Source organism: Zootoca vivipara, chromosome 6, assembly GCF_963506605.1.
Source record: "Zootoca vivipara chromosome 6, rZooViv1.1, whole genome shotgun sequence".
In the NCBI taxonomy this organism is placed as follows: domain Eukaryota; kingdom Metazoa; phylum Chordata; class Lepidosauria; order Squamata; family Lacertidae; genus Zootoca; species Zootoca vivipara.
The window spans coordinates 6,414,209-6,438,798 of record NC_083281.1 but is presented as its reverse complement, the minus strand read 5'-3'; the positions used below and the strand labels follow the sequence as shown (position 1 = coordinate 6,438,798).

Here is a 24,590-nt window from a genome sequence, read left to right as displayed (position 1 = left end):
TTGGGAGGGGGGGAGGAAACGGGTGAGGTTCCTTTCATTTGCTTCCTGGTGACTCTTCTGTTTAAAAAGTGCAATTCCCTTTGTAAATACTCATTTGATTTATTTCTTGTGCATGGTTATTATGTATTGTGGATATATAAAGATTGCCAAACCAAATGATGCATCTGGGTTTGTTTTGTTTGTTTGTTAACACTGAATCGGAGTCTGGCACAGAGTTAAAAGGAACAGAATTCGGCTTCCTGGAAATCTTGTCTTGCTTTTCTTTTTTGGGAAAAAAAAAAGCAAGATTCTAGTCCTCATGGCAAGGAAGATACTTTTGAAAGTATGTGCATACAGTCTGGTGAGAAGCCATAGTGGCAGCTGGATAAGTCTTTCAGTGTCTGGAAAGGACGTAAGCTAGAGATCTACACAAATTTTCTAAAACCTGGTGCTTGTGGAATAACATTACCTTTCCCCTCTGTCCCCCGCCCTTGCCACAATGCTGTGTTTATGATTCTCAACTGCATAACAGCCCTTTTTGTTGCATACCCATTCCCTTGCTGTGAACATAGCCTCGATTCTGGCTTTTGATGCGGCTCTTTGAGCTTTCTGAGCTCTGTTGACACACTCCCTTAGAGTTACCAGTTACAAGTCTCTGGTGAAAGAATTCTGCTGCATTTACAACAGGACTTTTAGTGCGTGGTGCAATGCGAACTCTCTGCCGCTGTGCTGAAAACTTAAAGAGAGCCCTTTACCAAGTACCTATGCTCATGGTTAATAAAATTAGTCCGTTTCCCCAAGCAATCTTTGCAAAGCATCTTCACATTTAAAAAACCCCACAAAAGCCTGAGCCTGGCATCAGCTGTTCTGCTATGTTTAAAAGTCTCCTAATTTGGATATTTCCCAGGATCTATGTACGGTACCTTGGGATCTTTTTAAGCCCCATTGAACACAGTGGAATGTAGTGTGATCCTATATGTTTATTTGGAAGCATGATTACGGATGGGGCAATAAAGAAATAACAAATAAATTGAATGAGTGGGCACCTTATTATTTCAGTTATTTTTTACTTGTCCCATAAAGGGAATCGTACAGGTGGCTAAAAGGGGTTGGCGGCTAAACGACCAAATCTTGTAGAACTTTCTGTAAGTCTGCTGTCACACGCTGAACCGAATGAGTTACCGTGGGATGTCGTAAACATCAATAGTATACAGGTAATTCGTGACTTAAGCGTGTTCAACGTGTACATTTAGCTTTACGCGTTTGGCAAAATAAATGAATAAATAGACGGGGTGGAAAGGGGCTGGGCATCCAGGGGGAAAACCAAAATCTTCGGCAATCCCACCCATCACGTTCCACGGCCCGGGCCCCCTTAATCGTTAGGGCAAGCTGGCTCACTTGGCCCCACCACCGACTTCACCTTATGTATCTCCCCCACTCGCAAGCAGGCAGAGACTCTGCCTGCGTATAACCTGCTGCTTCTGCTCCTCTCACTTCAGTCCTCTCCTGGTCCTGGGAGACAGTGGGGCAGGAGGAGGAGATGTGGAAAGCCCTTTGCTCTCCACCAGCCTGAACTATCTACGCCTCTTCTGCACCTATTCCTTACTCTCCAGTCCTGCAGCTTCTCGTGCCTCTGACTATCCTCTCCCAGCTGTTACCAGCTTTCCCAGATCACGGATCCCTTCTTCCAAGTCAGCCTCCGACCCCGTTTCTCCTGCTGCCAGGGTGGATTTGATTTAAATCAAATCGATTTAAATCATGATTTAAATCACAAGTCAGTAAGACTTGATTTAAATCATTTCCTTTTACAGAAAGACTCATTCTTGCTGGTATAATCTTAATATTTACAACCAAAGGAAGGTTGCATTTTTGGAATAAAAAAATTTATGAGTAGTCTTTAGTTATATCAAAAATTATTGATTTGCTTACACTATTAGAAATACAAAGACAGATAATTATGAACTTACTGTGAGGTTTAATAAGTTAACTGTTTATGTTTGGACAACTTTTCTGCTGTACTTTATTGGAAGGAGAAAAATAATCATTTCCTTAATTTAAACTATTTGACTAAAGAAATAACATCATAGCATATTAACTGATGTGGTTAAACGTTTTTCGTTTGTGTTTTTTTTTAAAAAAAAACTTAGACTGAGTTTTAGCATACATGAAAAACTTAAAACAAATCCTTATTTCCTGTTGAAAAGCCTTTGGACTATAATGTAACTTAAACAGAAAACTATCTTTAGAAAGATTTTTCCTCCAAAAGCATTTTATTTTAAAAATCTGATTTAATTTTTTTTAAAATCCCGATTTTTTTTATTTAAAAAATCATTGATTTTTATCCACCATGCCTGGTGCCCACTCCTCAGTGTCCAGCCTGCCCCCGCCAGGAAATGGGACCGCAGACCTCCCGCCCTCTATTGACTCCATGTTGCAATGAGTCCAGGGTGGATTGCCACCTCCATGGTTTGGGTCAGCTCTCCCCCCTCAAAGCCTGACATTCTGGTTACACGTTTATTGGGCATATTTAAAAATCCCATCAATTTAAAAACAGCACACAACAATGTCTTCTGCGGAGTGGAATAGTTGGAAAGGGGTGTGGCAATCGGCTGACTTCGCTGTAAGCTGTAAGTTTTATCTGCTATTTATTCAGAGCAGTGTTCCCCAAACGTGGGTCTCCAGTTGTTTTTGGACTACAACTCACATCATCCTTAGCTTGCAGGACCAGTGCTCAGAGATGATGGGAACTGTAGTCCAAAAACAGCTGGAGGCCCATTTTGGGGAACCATGATTTTGAGCAGGTGGCGCTGTGGGTTTAACCACAGAGACTAGGGCAGGGGTCGGCAAACTTTTTCAGCAGGGGGCCGGTCCACTGTCCCTCAGACCTTGTGGGGGGGCCGGACTATAGCTTGAATTTTTTTTTTTGAACGAATTCCTATGCCCCACAAATAACCCAGAGATGCATTTTAAATAAAAGGACACATTCTACTCATGTAAAAACACCAGACAGGCCCCACAAATAACCCAGAGATGCATTTTACATAAAAGGACACATTCTACTCATGTAAAAACATGCTGATTCTCAGACCATTCGAAGGCCGGATTTAGAAGGCGATTGGGCTGCATCCGGCCCCCGGGCCTTAGTTTGGGGACCCTGGCATAGGGCTTGCCGATCAGAAGGTTGGCGGTTCGAATCCCTGGGGACGGGGTGAGCTCCCATTGTTCGGACCCTGCTCCTGCCAACCTAGCAGTTCAAAAGCATGTCAAAGTGCAAGTAGATAAATATGTACCGCTCCGCCGGGAAGGTAAACGGCGTTTGTGTGCATTGCTCTGGTTCGCCAGAAGCGGTTTAGTTATGCTGGCCACATGCTGTACGCCGGCTCCCTCAGCCAGTAAAGCGAGATGAGCGCCACAACCCCAGAGTCGTCCGCGACTGGACCTAATGGTCAGGGGTCCCTTTACCTTTACCCTGCTTGTATAGGGGATGTGGGTGGCACTGTGGTCTAAACCACTGAGCCTCTTGGGCTTGCTGGTCAGACATTCGGCGGTCTGCGACAGGGTGAGCTCCCGTTGCTCAGTCCCAGCTCCTGCCAACCTAGCAGTTCAAAAGCACGCAAAATAGTGCAAGTAGATAAATACCGCAGGTTTCGGTGAAATGAGCCATGCTGCTTCCCATCTCTCCCACTGAGCCAGCCTGATGGAGTGGCTGCCCACAATGGCAGCTGAGGGAAGAGGAGGCTTGGTGGGGCTGGCCTGTCACTGCTGAGCCGATGGAGCAAGCTTTCCCACAGCTGTAATGTGCAATCGCATCTCTTGTTTACCGCTAGTTTTTTTCCCGGGATCCCTGAGTGCATCTCAAGATACCCAAATGCACTCCCATGCCCGAGCAGTACGTACCGGTACCAGTATTATGGAAATTGTAGCAGAGCAGCAGCCCAGGGTTTTTTGGGGGGGTGGGATGGGAGAGAGCAGAGGTTGGCCACCCACACTCCTCCAAAGTGCCAATACAGTCCGTTCCTACAGATGCAGCAGGAGCTATCAGTTTATTTGTTTTTTTAAGATCGGTATGTCCTTTTTGCATTATTATTATTTTTTAAATGCCCACTCAGTTGAGTAGGCTCGGTTTCACTTAATGTTTGCTTTTGGGTTTGTTTGTTTTTAAGTTCTATTTAAATGTACTTTATTCGTCATTAAAATCCCGAAAGAAAAGAAAAAACGAATAAATGTTGGTGGTATTTTTCACCCTCTATATTTGTCCACCTAAAGAGGGATAGGCATCCTTGTTCGAATGGGAACCTGAAATCAACGTCTGCTCCCCTGCGAATCTCTTGCCTTTCCCCCTTGGTTGGCGCAGATCCAGCCAGGTGGCGTCGCTGGGCGTCGTAAGAGGCCCCGCCCCTTCTCTTCCTCTTCTTCCCCCAATCCCGGACAGCAGCAGCGGATTGATTGGCCGCCTGGGCCGTGACCGTTACGCCTCGCGCCGCGCCGCCTGACTGCGCGTGCGCGAGCGCCCCCCCCAAAGGGGGAGGGCGCCACTTCGCTCGAGGCCGCGCCATTGGCTGCTTTCCGAAGCCGTCCCCGCTGGCCCGGGAGCTGATTGGCTGAGCGGAGGGGGAAAGTGGGCGTGTCGGGCGCTTCCAGTCAGGTGCGGACGCCGCTGACAGAGGCAGGCGGAGGCGGCCGCCGCCTCCTCCTCCTCCCGCGCTGCTTCTTCCCCAGCATCCGCCAGCCTGGGGAGATGGGGCGGCCGGAGGCTCGGCCCTGAAGGGAAGGCGCCAAGGAACGGGCCGGCGGAAGGGCGGGGCTCTGGCGGAAGGGGCGGGGCGCAGGTACGGAGGGGAAAGGGGCGGGGCTTGGGGTTGAGTGACAGGCGCTCCAGGAAGGGGGCAGGATGGGGCCTGCGGGTGTTATTTGGAGGGGCTCTGCCTTGCTTGATCGCCTCCCCCTCCCCGCCTCAGAATAGGGCAGCCTAACCCAGAGCCCTGCTCCCAAATCCCCACCCCAGTGGGAAGGCTGCAGGTACACTGCCTCTGGATATGGAGGCTCCATGGGAGGGACCCCGAGGGTCATCTAGTCCAACCCCCCTTGCCATGCAGGAATCTCAGCTAAAAGCATCTCTGACAGGTGGCCACCCAACCTCTGCTGGAGAAAGGAAGGAGAGGCCACCACCTCCCCAGGGGAGACCCTCCCACTGTTGAAGGAAACTTACCAACCAAAAGTAGGTCCCTGAATCTTTTTTTTTTGTTTAAAAAAAAGAGGGAGGGAGACCTGGGTAACTCAGGCAATTCCAGGCAATTCAACAGTTGGTGTGTGAGCACTGGACTGCCCCGTAATTCAATGGAAAATTCTACGTCCTGTACCTTTGGCCCTCCGGATGTTGCTGAATGGCATCTCCCGGAAGCCCTGGAAGGCATAGCCAACAGCCAAGGTTGGTGGATGTGATGGCAGTTGTAGTTCAGCAACCCCTAGAAGACCAAAGGTCTCCTGTACCTCTTATGGCAGTCCCTGCTCTGCATTACTTTAACATTGTGTGAAGTAGAAGTGGGGGTGACGGGTGCTTTAGCCAAGGAAGAAGATGGCTGGGATTCTTGAGCTGTGTTAGAAACTCAGGTGTCAAATGGCTCCTTAAACCAAGGTTACAGTTGCCAAAACAGAATATATACTTGTCATTTTGGGGCGAGACGGCTCTAAGGTCTTATTTTTCAAATGATGGACTGACCGTGACTGAATGTCAGTTAAACAACTGGCTAGTTCGGGTGACAACCTTGAGCTAGGTATAGAACTTTGAGAACGGAAAAAGAAAAGTCACTTGATCCCGGGACAGTCCACATATATATTGGCCTGTCCCAACCTCTTTTTCTTAATAGTAGGGACACGGACCATTCATAACTTAAGAATAACTAGAGAAACTGTAAGCAGGGCAGTGGGGTGGGGTAAATGAAGACAAGCGACAACAGTTAGCTATGACGTTCTTCACTGGTCCTTCTCAGGCTGCACAGAAAAAGCATTTTGGTTCCTGAAATTCATTCTTATTGTGCAGGTAAGATATAGCAGATAAAATTCTACAGGATGGGGCATGAGTGTGTGGAAACAGCCCAGATCCAAGGATCCCCAGGCATGCACCTTCAGGTACTGTAGTGTTAGGCTCCATCCTGGTGCCCAGGCATCTTCACTTGGTTGCAGGTAGCTGACAGTTGGGTGCAAAATGCACCTGGCATCTGGCTAATTTCAAACACTGCTGCCATCTCACTGATCTTCATCTTGGTCTCAGCAAGTGGTACCAGAAACCACTTGGACTCCTTTGGGAGGAAGGGCAGGATATAGATTAAATAAAGAAAATACTGCCCTTGTGCCTTCTGGGCTGTTTTTAGGGTGGGAATGACCCCCAAACATTGTGTGTACTCAAAATATTTAAAAAATAAAAATAAAATTGTCCAGTAGCACCTTAGAGACCAACTAGGTTTGTTCTTGGTATAAGATTTCGTGCATACCAAGAACAAACTTAGTTGGTCTCTAAGGTGCTACTGGACAATTTTTTTATATATTTCGACTGTGTCAGACCAACACGGCTACCTACCTGAATTGTGTGTACTGCTCTTTTTAAAAAACAAACCTGTTTTAAGATATTTAAAATGCAGAGGCTGCCTTTCTAACATGATATACTTACCTGTGTGCATTCATACAAAATATTAGGATGGCTTACATCATTGTGTGTGTGACTTTTGTTGTTGTTTAATTGTTGAGTCGTGTCCGACTCTTCGTGACCCCATGGACCATAGCACGCCAGGCACTCCTGTCTTCCACTGCCTCCCACAGTTTGGTCAAACTCATGTTAGTAGCTTTGAGAATACTGTCCAACCATCTTGTCCTCTGTTGTCCCCTTCTCCTTGTGCCCTCCATCTTTCCCAACATCAGGGTCTTTTCCAGGGAGTCTTCTCTTCTCATGAGGTGGCCAAAGTATTGGAGCCTCAGCTTCAGGATCTGTTCTTCCAGTGAGCACTCAGGCCTGATTTCCTTCAGAATGGAGAGGTTTTATCTTCTTGCAGTCCATGGGACTCTCAAGAGTCTCTTCCAACACCATAAGTCAAAAGTGTTTGGCTTTATTATTATTTTATTTAAACGTTTATTCAAAAGTTACAATAAATTTTCAATCATACGATACATTTTCAATCAATATATATCTGGAGGGCTTCTTAAATATTCATCTGCATAATGGAATGAGCATCCCAATTATTTTCCTGTAAAAGAGATCGCTGGAAAACTTAAGAATTTTGTTATTCATTTAATAACTTGTGAGTCCGTGAAGTATGAGCACTGCTCAGGCTTGTTAAGTCTGCACAGACGTTCTGTTTGGTCAGTTGCTCTGATCCTGATTTTGCACATGCATTGAGTTGGTTAGAGCCTGGTGCTGACAGCGTCCAGGTCATGGGTGTGATCCCCTTATGGGTGCATATTCCTGCATTGGAGGGGGTTGAACTAGATGACCAATGGGGTCCCTTCCAACTCTATGATCTATGAACTCTCCCCATGGCTGTGAAAAAATTGTGTAGAACTAGTGTGGTGTACTAGGTAGTGCCCTAGTCTAGATTGAGGTTGAGAGACCTCAGTCTAGTTAAAATTCTCAACATGCATGTTGTTGTTTTAAAAAATGAATAGGGCCCCAATGGAAAGTGGGTACTGATAATTAACTGGATTGCAGCAGGCAGAAATGTAGGGTGGGAGTTAACCCTTTTCTTCCTTGCTGTGCAACCAGCTCCTTTGAAGCTGCTGTTTGCATTGGAAGGATATACTACACAATTCACAGTTCCATCCCCGCATACCCGCTACTTTAGGATAACCCTTGGTGAAGTAGCCTGCAGTCTCCAGAAGTCCATGGCACAATAAATTGGTAAAGTCTTTAAGGTGCCCACAATATTCTTTGTTGCTTTTCCCTTGGGGCTGTGCAACACACATCTTAAGAGGGAAAGAAGACTTCGAGGTGTATGTTTTGAGAATGTATAGGCAAAGTAATCCTTCCTCACTCCAGAGAAGAGTTTGCGCTCAACTGGTTGTGGGACCAGTTTCACGCTGGCTACGTTTTAAGGGATGTTGCCTTCCTTGGGTCGGGTGCTTAGAAATCAACCAAATGAAAAGGGAGGAGCTGTTCCCTATTTTATTATCCAAGCGACTGCTTTTCAGAATGTTGAAGACCACAAAGGCAGCTCTTTTTCCAGGAACAGTCCTTCCTTCCTGGACATTTGCTGACTGATGCAGGCCGCATGCATTCCTTGAACAATGGGGATCCTCTTGGGAGATGTTCCCACGCCTTTTTGTTCTTTAATTAACTAAGAGATAAATACAAAGTCTGCTGAGAATGTTGTCCGTCTCCCCCCGCGCGCCCCCCCCATTGCACGCACATTGCGTTCCTTCATCTTCAAAACCGCGTTGTTGCTAATACAGGTGAAATTCAGAAAATTAGAATATCGTCGAAATGTGCATTTATTTCAGTAATGCAACTTATTATTTTTTATTTTTCTTCTAATTTTTTCAAATGCTTTCTTTTGGAAATTCCACAGTAATAAAACAAATAGTTACAATAATACAAAAATAAACAAAAATAAACTTCGCTATTACATTTCATTAATTCCATTCCATTTATAATTGACCCGCCTAACAACAAATAATTACAATTACAACAAATCAAGGCTTGACATATCTTGCTTTGCATGTCATGCATCTATCTCATATATTGGTTTCACCTTTTAAGTTGCATTACTGAAATAAATGCACTTTTCGACGATATTCTAATATTCCGAGTTTCACCTGTATGTCATGCTTGTGAGAATCTGGGGCCTGCACAAATGCAGAATAAGATGTGTGTCGTTTCTGTTGACATGCTGGGATAGCTCAGTTGGTTAGAGCATGGTGCTGATAATGCCAAGGTTGCAGGTTCGATCCCTGTAAGGGACAGAGTTATGAATATTCTTGTACAGTCGTACCTTGGAAGCGGAATGCATTGGCTCCCGAATAAATTGGCTCCCGAACGATCGAAACCCGGAAGTGAGTGTTCTCCTGCTGCCAATCAGAAGCCACGCTTTGGTTTTTGAACGGTTGTGGGAGTCGAATGGACTCTCGGAACGCATTCTGTTCAAAAACCAAGGTACCACTGTTATCCTCAGGGTCCCTTTCCACTCTATGATTATTTTTGATAGAGTGTGTGTACAGGCCTCACTTATGGTCATTTGTCATTTTAAGATTTTTCTCCATTTTGCCTTGATGAATGAGACACGGAAGCTGAAGAAAGTCTCCTTTTGTCACCTGGATGACCCACCCACAGAATGTCTCAGCCTCTGGCCCCCAGGCATCCTACCACTGACCTGACTGCATTGTGATTAGGACGGTGGACCATGTTACCTGTCAACCAAGACCCACCTGAGCCAGAAACTCTTAAAAGGAGCTTTGATGCCATATAGTCTCTTGGCCTTTAACGCTGCTATTTTACACTCGATTGTAAGTAGTCACAGCAGGGAAGATTCACAGATGGTATTTAACTCCCAGTAGGCTTGCTGAGAGGACATGGGTGGCGCTGTGGTCTAAACCACTGAGCCTAGGGCTTGCCAATCAGAAGGTTGGCAGTTCGAATCCCCACGACGGGGTGAGCTCCCACTGCTCGGTTCCAGCTCCTGCCAACCTAACAGTTTGAAAGCACGTCAAAGTGCAAGTAGATAAATAGGTACCGCTCCAGTGGGAAGGTAAACAGTGTTTCCGTGTGCTGCTCTGGTTTGCCAGAAACGGCTTAGTCATGCTGGCCGCATGACCCGGAAGCTGTACTCTGGCTTCCCTCGGCCAGTAAAGCGAGATGAGCACCGCAACCCCAGAGTCGTCCGCAACTGGACCTAACGGTCAGGGGTCCCTTTACCTTTACCTTTAGGCTTGCTGAGATGTATAAGACTGAATCAGATAAGTGCTGGAGATGCAAAGAGGTTGAGAGAATGTTCTTTCATATGTGGTGGACCTGTAAAAGGGTAAAAGAGTACTGGGAAATGATCCATAATGAATTGGGGAAAAAAATGTTTAAAAGTACTTTCCCCAAAAAATCCAGAGTCTTTTCTTGTTGGGCATAATTCAGACTGAAATTCCCAGGGGTCAAAAAATGTATGCTACTTCTGTGGCCCGTGTTTTGTTAGCCCCCAAATGGAAAACGAGCAAGGTCCCACTCAAAGAAGAATGGCAACTTCAGTTGACAGAATATGTGCAGCTTGCAGACTTAACATATAGAATAAGAGAACAAGAAGAACATACTTTTAGAGAAGATTGGAAATGTTTATTGAATATATGGGAAATAACTGTGTACAGCTGAAAATGCTGGCAGCATTCAGATAAATTCAACAGTGTAAATAAGCTTTGGTAGATGTAATAATTGAATACTGAATGGTTTAGTTTTTGTAAAATATGCAGGGATTTATGATATGTAAAATGAACCATGGAAAGAGAAGAAGGGATGTCATTGATATCTTAAGGATGTAAAAATGAGTACTTTTAATTGTAAAACAGAAAATTTGATAAAAATTATATATAAAAAAAATAGAATGCAAATTCAAAAAAAAGTACTGGTAGGTAAGTAACCGCAGCAAGGAAGATAGGCTTAGACCAAGCATAGGCAAACCCTGGCCTTCCAGATGTTTGGGACTACAATTCCCATCATCCCAGCTAACAGGACCAGTGGTCAGGGATGATTGGAATTGTAGTTCCAGACCTCTGGAGGGCTGGAGTTTGCCTATGCCTGGCTTAGACCAAACCATTTGCCTTATTTTCTCGAAGCCACCTTTGGCCTCCTCTTTTATTTCCGTTTAACTCTGAATAAACTTCACGAAACTGCTTGTTGGGATCTTGACTGCATTTCTGCCAGACCCAAAGAGTCCTCTTGCATGCCCAGCCCATGTTGGCGTCCTGCTGCATGACAGGGAAAAGCAAGCTGTGCTGGACTTAGGAAAGAGATGGGTATGCTGAGTGATCTCTCTGTCAGTAGCTGCCATGGTCCCCCCAGGAAGCACTCCTGTCTGGGGATGTGTGACAAGGGCCTTCTGGCGGTTCCCTCGCTGCAAGAAGCCAAGTTACAGGGAACCAGGCCGCGAGTTGTACTGGACCCGACTTTGACCAGCGCTTTCTGTCTCTTCCTCAGGCCTACCATGATTCTGCTCTCTGGCTGCTGATACCAGCGCATCCTCGGTTGCCATGACAACGGGCGACTGCTGCCACCTCCCCGGCTCGCTGTGTGACTGTCCGGGCAGCGCTGCGTTGTCCAAGTCAGTGGAAGATTCCGACTTTGGGCGTCCTCAGTACGTCACCCAAGTCACGGCTAAGGACGGACGGCTGCTCTCGACAGTCATCAAAGCCCTGGGGACGCAGAGGTGAGCCCGAGGCGCCCCAGGTTTTGCGATGTATTGGTCCGGGGATGTTAGCCTGGTTAGCCGGCAAGCCGGCATCCTTTGACCCTGAAGGGCCAAGTTCAGTTTAGAGTCAAAGAAGCAGAAAGCCTTTTAGTGATGGTTGGGGGGGTGGGGGTGGGGCTAGAGTTGGAAGGGTATCTGCAAAAACAAATCTGTGCCACCTCCTGTTACCCAGTTAAAACAGCTTTTTATTCAGAGGACTGGAATCCTACGTAGTGTGAGCAGTGTTAGAAATTCAGATATATTAGCAAATCGCCAAATGGGACCTTAAACCTAGCTTGCGGTTGCCACAATGGAATGTCTAGGTACCATTCCCCCCCCCCCCCAGTGAAGAAGAAGAATTAATTTCATTTCTATACCGCTTTGTATTTTAAAGAAACAGTCTCAAAGCAGTTTAAAATATCAAGTAAAACAATGCAGAATAAAACAACATCAAGCATTAAGGGAAATGTTTCAGATACTACTCTAAGGGACATTTTGCTTTTCCCCCATACCTATTTACCTGCTCAATCTAAAGAGCTGCCCCGTAGCAGAAGTGCTCAAACAAACCCTTCTGCTGACCTGCTTAAGTAAGCTGGAGGGGCCAGCCAGATGGAGTTGTCGGCTGCTAGCCTGGCACCCAGAGATCTCCGCGTGGTTGGGATTGGACCCGTGCCAGGAGCAGAACATGCCTGGCGGCTGGGGAATTTCTAGCACTGGGGTTTGAGGAAGAAAGGATGCAACTCGGACGTTGCGTTCAGAAGCACCTGGGTTCAGTTCCCAGCATCTCCACGTACGGTCGGGAGAATCTCCCTGTCTAAAACCCCAGGAAGCCACTGCCAGACAGTGTGGGCTGCACTGAGCTAGCAGACCAAAGGTCTGACTCTGTAGAAGGCAACTTCCTGTGTTTCTTCCTGTGCTGGAGCGGCTTATCTATGGTCCTTTCCTGTTAGTCCGACTATCTCGCCCCTTGCACACAATCTCTCCGGACAGCCTTTGTGATGCTCCGGCTGCTGCCTGCTGGAATTTATCTCACATTCTCTACATTCTCAGGTAGAACACACGAAGCGGAATGCCTTTGTTTTCAGAGGATGGAAAGATGCAGGCAGATGCAGCCGTCCTTCCCACCTGCTGCTGTTCATGCCCTCGGTCTTCACGCGAGGGCTGAGAAAAAGCAAGCCTGTTCAAGGCTGTCAATCAGGGAAGGCGGATACTTTTGGCCTGGCGGGCCAGGTCTTTATCTCCCTGCCCCTGTAGGCCAACTTTAACTAGTGGACCGGGGGAACCCGACTGCTAATCCTTTGATGTCACAAGAATTTCTGGTGATTGATTGGTGAGCAGGACTGCCCATCTGTCTTAAGTTGACCTGAGGGGGGGGGGCGGTGGCCTGCTTCTCCAGCATGCTCCCTACATATTGCCGGAGCAACACCCAGCAGGATTGAACTCTGTCACCAGCTGGTGAGAGGAGAGTTCAATCCTAAACTCTCCGGAGGTCTGCTCACCTGCTGATCAGTAGGCATTATCCTGCTGTTTCAGCTGTGTGCCAGCTCTCTGTGGGGAACTGGTGGTCGCAGCCGGCATAGATTTGAGCCCCACCACCTGTCCATCATCATCCGACGTCACACAGCGACTTCAGTTGATTGACAGGTGGGTGTGGTTTCGGAGAAATGGCCCCCTAGGCCAAATTAACTCCTTGGCCGGAAGTTCTCCATCATGCACAAACCCCAAGAAACAAATGAGGGCTGACCTGTGGTGAATTCAACAAGTTCAGAATCTTTTTTGGTTCGCAGATACAACGGTCCTAGAAACCCGAAAGGCATCAGAGGTGTTTATCGGGTCGCACCCTAGGCCATCAAAGACATCAGGCCTTTGTCTTGCCAAATGCAAGGCGGTTCTTTCAAAATGAGATTCAGAAGTAATCCAAAACACCAGTGGGTGAGAAGATTATAAAGATTTTGTTCTAAACAGCAAGCAATATATACATACCAAGCAAGCACATCAATCTACCGCTCAGAAGCCCTCAAGAAGTGGCCAAGTGACTCCCCCAGGCAACCTCAGTTTGCACGGCCCTGCGGCAGATCAGTCTGTGCACGAGCTTCTCAAAAACTCTGCCCACAACCATCCGATTTATAGTTAGTAGGCTGTTTGGCTTGCCTGACTGGCTACGTGCTGATCATTCATTAGCCACCCAAACCCAATGCCTCACTTTCTCAAAAACAAGGTCCAACATCAAAAAAGGTACCTAGCACTATCACTTCCTCCCAGCTGACTAGGACACTAAAGGCTGTTCTTCATGCCATCAAAGAACTTAACAAAAGACAAGGGGAGGGGGAAGGAACTGTTAGGATTCTTGCTCCGTGTTTGCAGTCATGAGATTGCTGTCTATCACATGACGGTGTATGTTTTCATTCCACAGTGTGGGAAGTGACGGAGACAGGATGTTTTGGTATTACTGTGTTCCGTGAAGTGGGATTATTGTCCTTTGTTCTTTCTCTCTTTGCTGTCTGATGAGAAAGAGGAAGGAGCTAAGTCAGAATGCTCCGAGTGTATTATATGTAAATAAACGTAGGTTAGCCAAAATGCTGTCCTACTGAGTTCTGTTACGCAACCTGCCAATACTCTGTGGATCCCTAAGTGTGCTGATGCCTCTTGGCATCAGTCACTGTGATGCTCGGGCTGTAGAAAGCTTTTGAAGCTCCTGAACGATCGACCAAGAGGGAGAGAACATGCCAGTCGGGCATGTGTCTCTGCCAGAGTCCTACCTTACACGCAAGTAGGACGATCCTAACAGGAACAGAGGCAGGAAGGGTAACCATGTCAGATTAAATAAAAAAAATTCTTCCAGTAGCACTTTAGAGACCAACTAAGTTTGTCATTGGTATGAGCTTTTGTGTGCATCTGAAGAAGTGTGCATGCACACGAAAGCTCATACCAATGACAAACTTAGTTGGTCTCTAAGGTGTTACTGGAAGGAATTTTTTTATTTTGTCTCAACTACATCAGACCAACATGGCTACCTACCTGTAACATGTCAGATTACTAACTCCTCGGAATACAATTTATCTTCTGGATAGATTGCCCATACACACTTTCCCCACCCCGGTCTTCTGCAAGCGGTTTAAGCCCCTTCTCTTTTGCCTTCCTCCTTGCAGCGATGGCCCAATCTGTCGAATCTGCCACGAAGGCGGAAGCGGAGAAGGCCTGCTCTCGCCCTGCGATTGCACGGGCACCTTGGGGACCGTCCACAAGAGCTGCCTGGAGAAGTGGCTTTCCTCCTCCAACACGAGCTACTGCGAACTGTGCCACACCGAGTTTGTCGTGGAGCGGCGGCCCAGGCCCCTGATCGAGGTGGGTTGCGCCTCCCCTCGCTTGCCGCAGGGCGCCATCTCCAGGCTAGAGGTTTTGAGTGGGAGAGAGAACAACAAATCTGTTTCTTTGGAACACTTGCCTTCTGCTTTGTTCCCGGGCGGTGCCTGGCAAAAGATTCTCAAAATGAAATTGTGCTCGGGTGTGATAAAAGGATAAAAGGAGCAGAAATGGCATGATCTCTCCATGGAACTGGAATAGATCAGGCAGCGCTCCCTGCCCTCTGCACGTCAGAGGTTCTCTCTAAGGTCCTCCGAGGCAAGGGAGTGGGGCTGGGCGGCTGGAGTTATCTCAGCCCCACGGTGGGAACAGTCTTCCCTTGCTGGTAGCTGATGAGAAACACCAACTGGATAGGCAGATACAGTACACATATTTGGAAGCTCACAAATGGCAGTCGCCTGAATATCCTGGCCAAATCTTCTACTGTCGCTAGCTCTCCACTGTCCTATTGGAAACGGGGTAGTGGTGGTGGTCCTTGCTAGGGAGGACATGCTCTTGTTCCTCAGAAGTGGTCTGGCCTCGCTGAGCCCCTGTGAGTGCAAGTACCCCTACTTCCCTCCCTTCCTCCCACCTTCCACCCACCTCGGATTTACGTGAACTTCACAAGAAGCAAAGTTACAGGGAACCAGGCAGAGGGCCTTCTCGGTACTGGCACCCGCCCTGTGGAACGCCCTCCCATCAGATGTCAAAGGAATAAACAACTATCTTGACATGTAGAAGACATCTGAAGGCAGCCCTGTTTAGGGAAGTTTTTTAATGACTGGTGTTTGAATGTATTTTTTAATCTCCTGTTGGATGCCGCCTAGAGTGGCCTAGGAGACCCAGCCAGATGGGTGGGGTATAAGTAATAAATTATTATTATTATTATTATTATTATTACTACTACTACTACTATTACTACCTATGGAGCGTCTCACAGAAAAGAGAGAGACCTTGCTGTTTTGAAAGCTTTCCTTCCACAGCCGAGGGTGAATCTGATCTCCCCCCACCTCTCCCCAAATCTCCCCATTTATGGATCTTCGTTTCAAAGTGGTATTCCCCTGTCCCCCCGCATGGAAGAATACACACGGAAGAGGAAATGTGAGCCTTGCTTCACTTTACAGCATCCCCTACCCCAGTCCTCATTTTTTCCCTTCATTCTTCCCCCCCACCCCAGGTTTTCTGCGGATTGTCATTTACTACGATTAAGCTTTTATATATATTTTTTACGTTTTATACATTATTTTTTATTTATTTTGACAAAGCAATAATCATAAATAAATAAGGGGGAAAAGTGCACCTCACCCCGAGTCCATTCCATTGTAACTATCCAACCTCCCAAAATTTCAACCCCTCTTGTGATGGCTTCACCCCTTTCCGTTTCAACAGAACAAATTCTACAAACACCCTCCACATCTCAAAGTCATTTCTCCTGCATATTCCCCGTCCTACCTTAATGGCACATGTTAATTCATCATTAATAGCTATACCCCACACCTCTTTATACCTTTCTTCCATTTTATATTCTGCTTGCCCCTTCCATTTCCCAGCTATCATAATTCGTGCAGCTGTCAAATATAAATTTGCGAGCAAGTCCTTCATAGCCTGCGAACCTTCCACCCCATCGTAAATTGATAATAGTCCTACCTCTGGACTTTCGGCCAGTGATTTCTGTTATCTCCTTAAAAACCCTTTGCCCCACAAAAATGTACATATTGACACCCACCACATGTGAACATAATTCCCCGCTTCCTGGCATCCCCTCCAACATAACACCGAATATTCCTTGTTTATTTTATTTCAAAATCATTTCCAGTGTGTTGCTGGACAGCAGGAACGCAGACAGTTGCTTGCTCTCGATTTAGGCTCAGGCACCCTCTTTACTACCGAGAGATAAAACTTGTTTGGGACAAACAAGGCGGCGCTGACAGTTCTCAAACAAGAGACAGAGCTTTCACCTCCGTCAGCATTCGTGTGTTGTTGTTGTTGTTGTTTTTAATTTAATCTGACTGGTGTTAAATACCATCTCCAAACTAATTCACAGGTGAAACTCGGTAAATTAGAATATTGTCGAAAAGTGCATTTATTTCATTTAATGCAACTTAAAAGGTGAAACCAATATATGAGATAGATGCATGACATGCAAAGCAAGATATGTCGAGCCTTGATTTGTTGTAATTGTAATTATTTGTCGTTAGGCGGGTCAGTTATAAATGGAATGTAATTAATGAAATGTAATGGCGATGTTTATTTTTGTATTGTAACTATTTGTTTTATTACTGGGGAATTTCCAAAAGAAAGCATTTGTAAAAATAATAAAATAAATAAAATAATAATGTTGCGTTACTGAAATAAGTGCACTTTTCGATGATATTCCAATTTTCCGAGTTTCACCTGTATAATAATTTTCTTTTATTCTTATAGGGAACATTTTCAACGTACGATTCTTTTCCCTCCATGCTGACAAATTAATTCCCTTCTGTCTCTTCCAGTGGCTAAAGGACCCCGGCCCACGCAACGAGAAACGGACGCTGTTCTGCGACATGGTGTGTTTCCTCTTCATCACCCCGCTGGCTGCCATCTCCGGCTGGCTTTGCCTCCGCGGTGCCCAAGACCACCTGCAGTTCAATAGCCGCCTGGAGGCCATCGGCCTGATTGCCCTGACCATAGCACTTTTTACCATCTATGTCCTTTGGACACTGGTGAGTGGTCACACCCACTTTCCTTCTCGGGGTTCTTCTTCCACTAAATTTCTCTCCTCCTCCTTACAATTATTTGGGGGCAGGTTGTGGGTCAGTGATAGATCACCTGCTTTGCCCTGGCACCTCCAGGGGGAAAGACTGGCTCCTGAATCCCGAGAGAGTTACTACTGGTAGTAATGCGGATAAACCTGAGCTGGATGGAAATAATAATAATAATAATAATAATAATAATAATAATAATAATAATAATAATAATAATAATAATAGTTTATTACTTATACCCTGCCCATCTGACCAGGCCTCCCCAGCCACTCTGGGCGGCTCCCAACAGAATATTAAAAACATGCTAAAACGTCAAATACTAAAAACTTCCCTAAACAGGGCTGCCTTCAGATGTCTTCTAAAAGTCAGACAGTTGTTTATTTCCTTGACATCTGACGGGAGGGCATTCCACAGGGCAGGCGCCACTACTGAGAAGGCCCTCTGCCTGGTTGCTTGTATCCTCACTTCTCGCAGGGAGGGAACCACCAGAAGGCCCTCAGGCAGGACGATGGGGGTGGAGACATTCCTTCAGGTATACTGGGCCAAGGCTTTAAAGGTCAGCACCAACACTTTGAATTTTGCTCAGAAATGTACTGGGAGCCAATGTAGGGCTTTCAGGACCGGTGTTATATGGTCTCGGTAGCCACTCCTAGTCACTAGTCTAGCTGCCGCGTTCTGGATTAGTTGTAGTTTCCGGGTCACCTTCAAAGGTAGCCCCACATAGAGCACATTGCAGTAGTACAAGCGGGAGATAACCAGGGCATGGACCACTCTGGCGAAACAGTCTGCGGGCAGGGAGGGTCTCAGCCTGTGTACCAGTTGGAGCTGATAGACAGTTGCTGTGGACACAGAATTGACCTGCGCCTCCATGGACAGCTGTGAGTGCAAAATGACCCCCAGGCTGTGCACCTGGTCCTTCAGGGGCACAAATACCCCATTCAGGACCAGGGAGTCCCCCACACCTGCTAGTCCCTTGTCCCCCAGAAACAGTACTTCTGTCTTGTCAGGAGTCAACCTCAATCTGTTAGCCGCCATCCATCCCCCAACCCAACAGTCTGATTCTATAACCCAGCTTCATTTGTTCCTATATGCATCTGTCGTGGTACTTTACAGAGGAGCTCACTCTCTAAAATTTGACAAGGTGGAAAAAACAAAATGGGTGGGGCACAGACCCAAGGGCCTCTCATTCCTGTTACACCATAGATTTGGAAGGATCTGCAAGGGTCATCTAAGCCAACCCCCTGCAATGCAGGGATATTTCACCCAATGTGGGGCTCGAACCCGCCACCCTGAGATTAAGAGTCTCATGCAAAGGCAGTTTCTAGTCGCTCTCATACAGAGCAAACACTGACTGCGCCAGACCCTAGCCTTCTTGTTTTCCCATTGAGACAGCGGCAATGTAGAGCTTTCTCTCCCATGGTGACCCTGATTATTCTTGCTTTCCTCCCCCCCTCGCTTGTGACTCCCCCCCCCCCCGCCGGCCAGGTTTCATTCCGCTACCATTGCCAGCTGTACTCAGAGTGGCGAAGGACCAATCAGAAAGTCCGCCTGATGATTCCGGACTCGAGGAACCCGCATCCTGTTTCGCACACGCTGCTCTCCGCCAAGCTCCTGAAGAAGAAGGCCGACGAGACGACCGTATGAGCCAGGAGTGGCCCTCCGTAGGCAAGGGGGGCCCTCCCCTTGCACGGGGCGGGGGGGAGGAGGGAGAGAGGAGAGTAGGATAGCACTTTCTCTCGCCCACAGCAGCAAAAGACTCTCCTAAACAATCAGCCCGACCAAAGGGGGAATCTTGCCACTTGCCCCGTTCTGCGGCGGCGAGAACACAGAACGACAACCTACCCCCCAGGGGTGTGTGCAATGAGCTTGGCAGGCGGTGGGCCCTGAGCGTCCGTCAGCCAGGCTCCGTCTTCGAGACGAAACCTAGCAAAGGAGAAAGAGAGGCTCTCCCTATATCCATATATCTATATTATATTACCATAATTATTGTTGTTATTATAATTTTATCACTCTTCTTAATTTCCACGCCTGGTGTTGTTGCTGTTGCTGCTGTTGCTGTTTGTGTCCAGGCCCCTTTTTTATGTCATCCTGACAAACGTCCCCGCGAGAGATGCAGAGAGGCGACCTGCCCGTTGCTGCTTCGACAACCCCCTGCTCACCTCTAGGCCGTTGCGCTTTGTCGGTTTCTCTCGGTGGAGCATTTGCTGCAGAGGTTTCTCGCCGCCGCCCGACTTCTCCTACGTGGCAACCGGTGCGGCTGTCGCATTTTGGGAAAGGCTCAAGAATCGATGAGTCCTTAACCCCCAATGGTTTAATATCTGCTGTCCCTGTGGGTAGCTGGGAAATGTCTGAGGAAGCCGAGGGCACCTCTGCACTAATTATCCACCCCGGGAAACACACCGGGCATATTTTCAAGAACTTGCAATGACTTTCTAAGCTGTTACAAAAAGAAGGGGAGGAAAGGCAATGTGCAGATCTGCCTGTCATCTGATCGCATTTGGGAATGAATTGGTGCTCTTCCGAAGAACCGGAGGGTGGGAGGGAAGTTTTGCGCCCTTCTTTCCTCGGTGTCTCTCCAAGCCCCCTTTCCTATTTTTGCACTACATGGATTTTTTGGGTGGGGGAGCTCCAAGCCCCCTCCCTCATCCCCCTCCCTCTTGTTTCTTTGTCAGTGATGTTTCTCTCCCCGGCAAGAGGATTCTGTGCGTTTGAGAATGGATTTGAAGTATAATAATAATAATCCCAGGAGGAGTAAAAAAAAAAAATTGAACCAATGTTGGGACTGGAGAAGTTTTTCTTTTTTAAAAAAGAGAAGGTTGCCACTGTGGTAGTTTTTGAGAGGTCTCAGCAGCTCGTTGCTGTAATAATCTGTGCGACACTCTCCGGTGTGGAAGGAGAGGTGGAGATCTCTCCACGCTAAACTAAAAGTTTCTGAGCACTTGATATAATAATCCATGCTTGGAAAGTTCGTTTTAAAGAGGAATTGCTTCACGTTCACGCGCTCCAAAAAGGGAACCAATTCGGTCCCAGCTCAATGCACAGTTCAATTCACAATTCATCCATGTGGTTTGGTTGCTCCTCAGTCTCCCTTCCCCCGTTTGTTTTCAGAATTTTACAATCAGCTGTTGAAGTATAAAATACACTTTGGAAATTGAAAAGCAAACAAAAAAAAACAACATCAAAAAACACACCGTGTAATATGAACAGTTGATTTATTTACTCCCCCCCCCAAAGCAATTACGGTCTTTAATCTTAAACAGCAATATTTACTTTCCCCCAGTCTTTAAGCTTAAACAGCAAAGTCACTTTTCAGAGAGTTAAAAATGGTAAATGTAGTGACCGCAATCAAACACAAGAGTTGAGTGCAATGAAACCCATTACCCCCCAGCCTTACAACCTTAAAAAACCCACATGACACAAAGCACCCTCTCTTGACACATCTGTGTTGCACAGAGCCCTGGGCGGATTGCTGCCTCCATAGCCTGGATCCGCTCTCTTCTTTCCTGATTGCACATTTTCCCCCCCTGCATCTTTAAAAATCCCATCAATTAAAAAAACGGCACACAGAATAATGTCTTCAGTGGGGTGGGGTGGGGTTGATGTAAAGGCGCTTTTGTGGTTCGGCTGACCGTTGTGGCAGTCGGCTGACTTCCCTTGGGAAAAGGGCAGTTCTACGGAAGCAGGTCTCCAGTGTTCAGAGCTAGGGCCATGTATGGGGTTCATGGGAGACTTTGAAGCGAAGGAGCTTCGCAGACTTAAAAGACTGGCTCACATCTTAAACAGGCCAGTCCTGATCCCGTCTGCAGCCTCCCTCGTACTTCGTAGTGAAGTTTGGGGAAACTTTTGCCATTTTTTAAAAAAAATATGCTTACACGTATATTTTTTTTAAAAAAATGAACCACTTCCAGGGGTCAGCAAACTTTTTCAGCAGGGGGCCGGTCCACTGTCCCTCAGACCTTGTGGGGGGCCAGACTATGTTTTGAAAAATAACTCACAAATAAGACAGAGAAGCATTTTAAATAAAAGGACACATTCTACTCATATAAAAACACGCTGATTCCTGCACTGTCCGCAGGCCGGATTGAGAAGGCGATTGGGCTGGATCCGGCCCCTGGGCCTTAGTTTGCTTACCCATGACTTATTATGGCATCTTGTTATCGAGGGTTATAGTGGCACATATCCTAAGACTTTGGGTGTATCCAAGAAGGGTTTACTCAAAAAGCAGACGCATGGAAATGAATGAACATGCCTAACTTAAGTTTCATTAATAGTGGTAATTCATTAAAAACAACAACCCAAAAAACCCCAGAGCAGTTTACAGCAACTGGTGCATACCATAAAAACCCTGTTAAAAAATGTTACAAGCAGAAATCGGGTTAACTGTGTAGGAATTTTAGTGTGTGGATTTTTGTGGAACTACGGTATATTATTTAGGGTGCACCTAACAATTTTAAAAATTCACTTCTCAAGGTCTGTTTTCCAGGTGGGAAATTTCTCACTTCTCACTTCTCAAGGTCTGTTTTCCAGGTGGGAAATTTCTCACTTCTCACTTCTCAAGGTCTGTTTTCCAGGTGGGAAATTTACCAAAATAAAAGGACATAGACCATTTCAGACAAAAATCCCTTGAGGAAGGAAAAGGGCATCTTTTAATATTGCTGCAGCAGGGCCAATCTTGCAGAAGTGAAAAGGTAGCATGGTTTTATACTTTTTCCGCTGCCAGGTAGGTTTCTTGGCTTTAATTACATGTTAATGTCTAAAAAAACCATCAACTACCGCTCCTTTGACCTGGATTTGATTTCTTACCTTTCCATGCTGATTTTCATTCAAATGAACCCCAAAATGGCTTACAAACAATAAATAAGAATAACATGATAGAACATAGTTCTAGTTACAGGTAGGTATGATAGAACAAAATAGGACATCACAAATACAAAATAAGTCATACAGTGATTAACAAATCACCAGTAAAACAAATTAAATTAAATATAAACTATTGTCCTATTGACTCACGATGTTTCGCTCTTACTTGCAAAGAGATTCACCTAAGATCATTTTCTGGGATTAATTAAAAAAACACACCACCTGATCGTCTGGTTCAGAAAAGACAGTACCTGTATTTAGAAACCATTTCATTTACAAAAGGGATGTGTGCCAAGCACTTGAATTTCTAAAGGTGAGGAAATATGGAGGCTGAGTGGCTTTCCAGAGGATTGATTCAGCCTCCTGTCAATTTCACATCACCATTCCTGCGTAATAAGCCATTTTGGTATTCCACATCATCCAAATACGTTTGGGTTTCCTGGCACCCTAAAGGTGTGATTTTCTGACATAATAATACAGAGCTGTTGTGGATTCCTGGAGTTTGAACCTGCAAGGGGTTTATACATACCCTGTGCTCTGATTTCCTTAGTATCTCGAGGTGAGATATGGCTAGTGTTGCACTAGGCCCTGGGAGAGCCAGGTTCGAATCCCCACTCAGCCATGAAGCTCATTGACTGACCTTGGAGTCAGTTGCCTAACCTACCTCACAGGGACGAGAACCATGGATACCATCTCGAGATCCTTGGAAGATAAAGGTGGTTTTTAAATAATAACAAATGAATGGACGGCTGCATTATCTCCCTACTTCTGCCTATTGAGAGCTGCTTTTGCAAAGGAAACCTTTCTCAATGCAAAAGGGAGAGAGAGAAAAGCTTTTCTGACAAAACGGGAAGAGATGTCTTGGGAAGGGTGGGGAAAAGAAACAATGTAAGGTAAAGGTAAAGGGACCCCTGACCATTAGGTCCAGTCGTGACCGACTCTGGGGTTGCGCGCTCATCTCGCATTATTGGCCGAGGGAGCCGGCGTACAGCTTCCAGGTCGTGGCCAGCATGACAAAGCCACTTCTGGCAAACCAGAGCAGCACACGGAAACGCCGTTTACCTTCCCGCTGTAGCGGTTCCTATTTATCTACTTGCATTTTTGACTTGCTTTCGAACTGCTACGTTGGCAGGAGCTGGGACCGAGCAACGGGAGCTCACCCCGTCACAGGGGTTCGAACCGCTGACCTTCTGATCAGCAAGCCCTAGGCTCAGTGGTTTAACCACAGCGCCACCTGGGTCCCAAACAATGTAAGGTAAAGGTAAAGGGACCCCTGACCATTAGGTCTAGTCGTGACCGACAATGTATCACCCAGGAAATTTGTTTTTTTGGGTTTCTGGTTCTCCAGGGTGCCCAAAATCAATCCCCTGAACATTTTAATCGAAGAGTTGGAAGAGGTCCCAAGGGTCATCCAGCCCAACCCTCTGCAGCGGTTAGAAAAATGGCAACGGCAAGTTTCAAAAAAACCGAATAGATTTCTTTTAACTTTTTATCGGTTTTAGTTCTTTGGGTTTTATGTTTTTATATGTTTGTAAATGCATTATAATAATATTTTTTCACAAATAAAAAAGGGAGAAAGTGAAGAAGTAAAAAGAACTGCACCCTTTAAGTTTGCTGATTTTTTTATTTTTAAATTATTTTAAAATGGCACATTCCTCCTTTCATTAGGTAGAGCGGCTAAAGTTCAAACTCCTTTGGCTGCTGTGGTCACAGGGCAGCATAGAGACTGGAGGGGCAGAGCGGCCCTCTGCTGGCTCCGCCCCCCGCGTTGCCATGGATACCCAGCCGGCAGAGCGGCCTTCTCGTTTTCCTCTTATAGAGATTTGCGGGTAAAGGCCCGCCCCTTCATGGATTCTGGCTCCGTACCGCACATCAATCATCGAGGTTGGCCGCCTTGCGTCGAAGAGAGTTATCGTAGGCGGCTAGGCCCGGATATTTCATGAACTACAACTCCCGTCATCCCTAGAGAGGGAGGACGACGGGAATTGAAGTTTCTCAAAGGCCTTTGGCTGCGGGAAAAGAATACCGGAAGTCCGGTCTGCGTTGCCGCTCTATAATTTCCTTATCTCTACTGTCTTTCCTATCAAAGTAGCGAAGCAGCAGTGGGGGGAGAGGTTTCTGGAGAGAGGGCGTAGCTATCTCTCGAGGACTGAGAAGGAGGGGCGTGGCTCTCGAAGAGAATGAGAAGAAGGGCGTGGCCCCCGGGAGGAAGGGGTGGCTATCTCGAGAATCGTTAGAAGAAGGGGCGTGGCTC

At 46.5% G+C, this 24,590-nt stretch overlaps 1 protein-coding gene across 10 annotated transcripts; it reads left to right on the top strand.

Moving 5' to 3' along the window:
• The first annotated feature begins 4,616 nt into the window (after positions 1–4,616).
• MARCHF2 (membrane associated ring-CH-type finger 2) lies at positions 4,617–20,217 on the top strand. Of its 10 annotated transcripts, none has more exons than XM_035116886.2 (6): positions 4,617–4,808; positions 5,104–5,197; positions 11,141–11,369; positions 14,540–14,735; positions 17,225–17,434; positions 18,962–20,217. In XM_035116886.2, exons 3-6 carry the CDS (start codon positions 11,194–11,196, stop codon positions 19,118–19,120), a joined length of 741 nt encoding a protein of 246 aa, XP_034972777.1. In that variant the 5' UTR covers positions 4,617–4,808; positions 5,104–5,197; positions 11,141–11,193; the 3' UTR covers positions 19,121–20,217. The 10 variants fall into 10 exon arrangements, with proteins under 10 accessions (XP_034972777.1, XP_034972780.1, XP_034972779.1 ...); XM_035116888.2 differs by lacking the exon at positions 4,617–4,808 and adding an exon at positions 9,214–9,468 and having other exon boundaries at positions 4,825–5,197; XM_060275354.1 differs by lacking the exon at positions 4,617–4,808 and adding an exon at positions 6,020–6,108 and having other exon boundaries at positions 4,825–5,197.
• The last annotated feature ends 4,373 nt before the right edge of the window (positions 20,218–24,590 follow it).

What these genes read in the sequence shown, in the direction of transcription:
- MARCHF2 (XM_035116889.2), top strand. Translation starts at nt 11,194, where the DNA reads ATGACAACGGGCGACTGCTGCCACCTCCCCGGCTCGCTGTGTGACTGT. An exon ending in AAAGCCCTGGGGACGCAGAG is followed by an intron (nt 11,370 to 14,539) that starts GTGAGCCCGAGG and finishes TCCTCCTTGCAG; the next exon opens with CGATGGCCCAATCTGTCGAA. An exon ending in GGCCCAGGCCCCTGATCGAG is followed by an intron (nt 14,736 to 17,224) that starts GTGGGTTGCGCC and finishes TGTCTCTTCCAG; the next exon opens with TGGCTAAAGGACCCCGGCCC.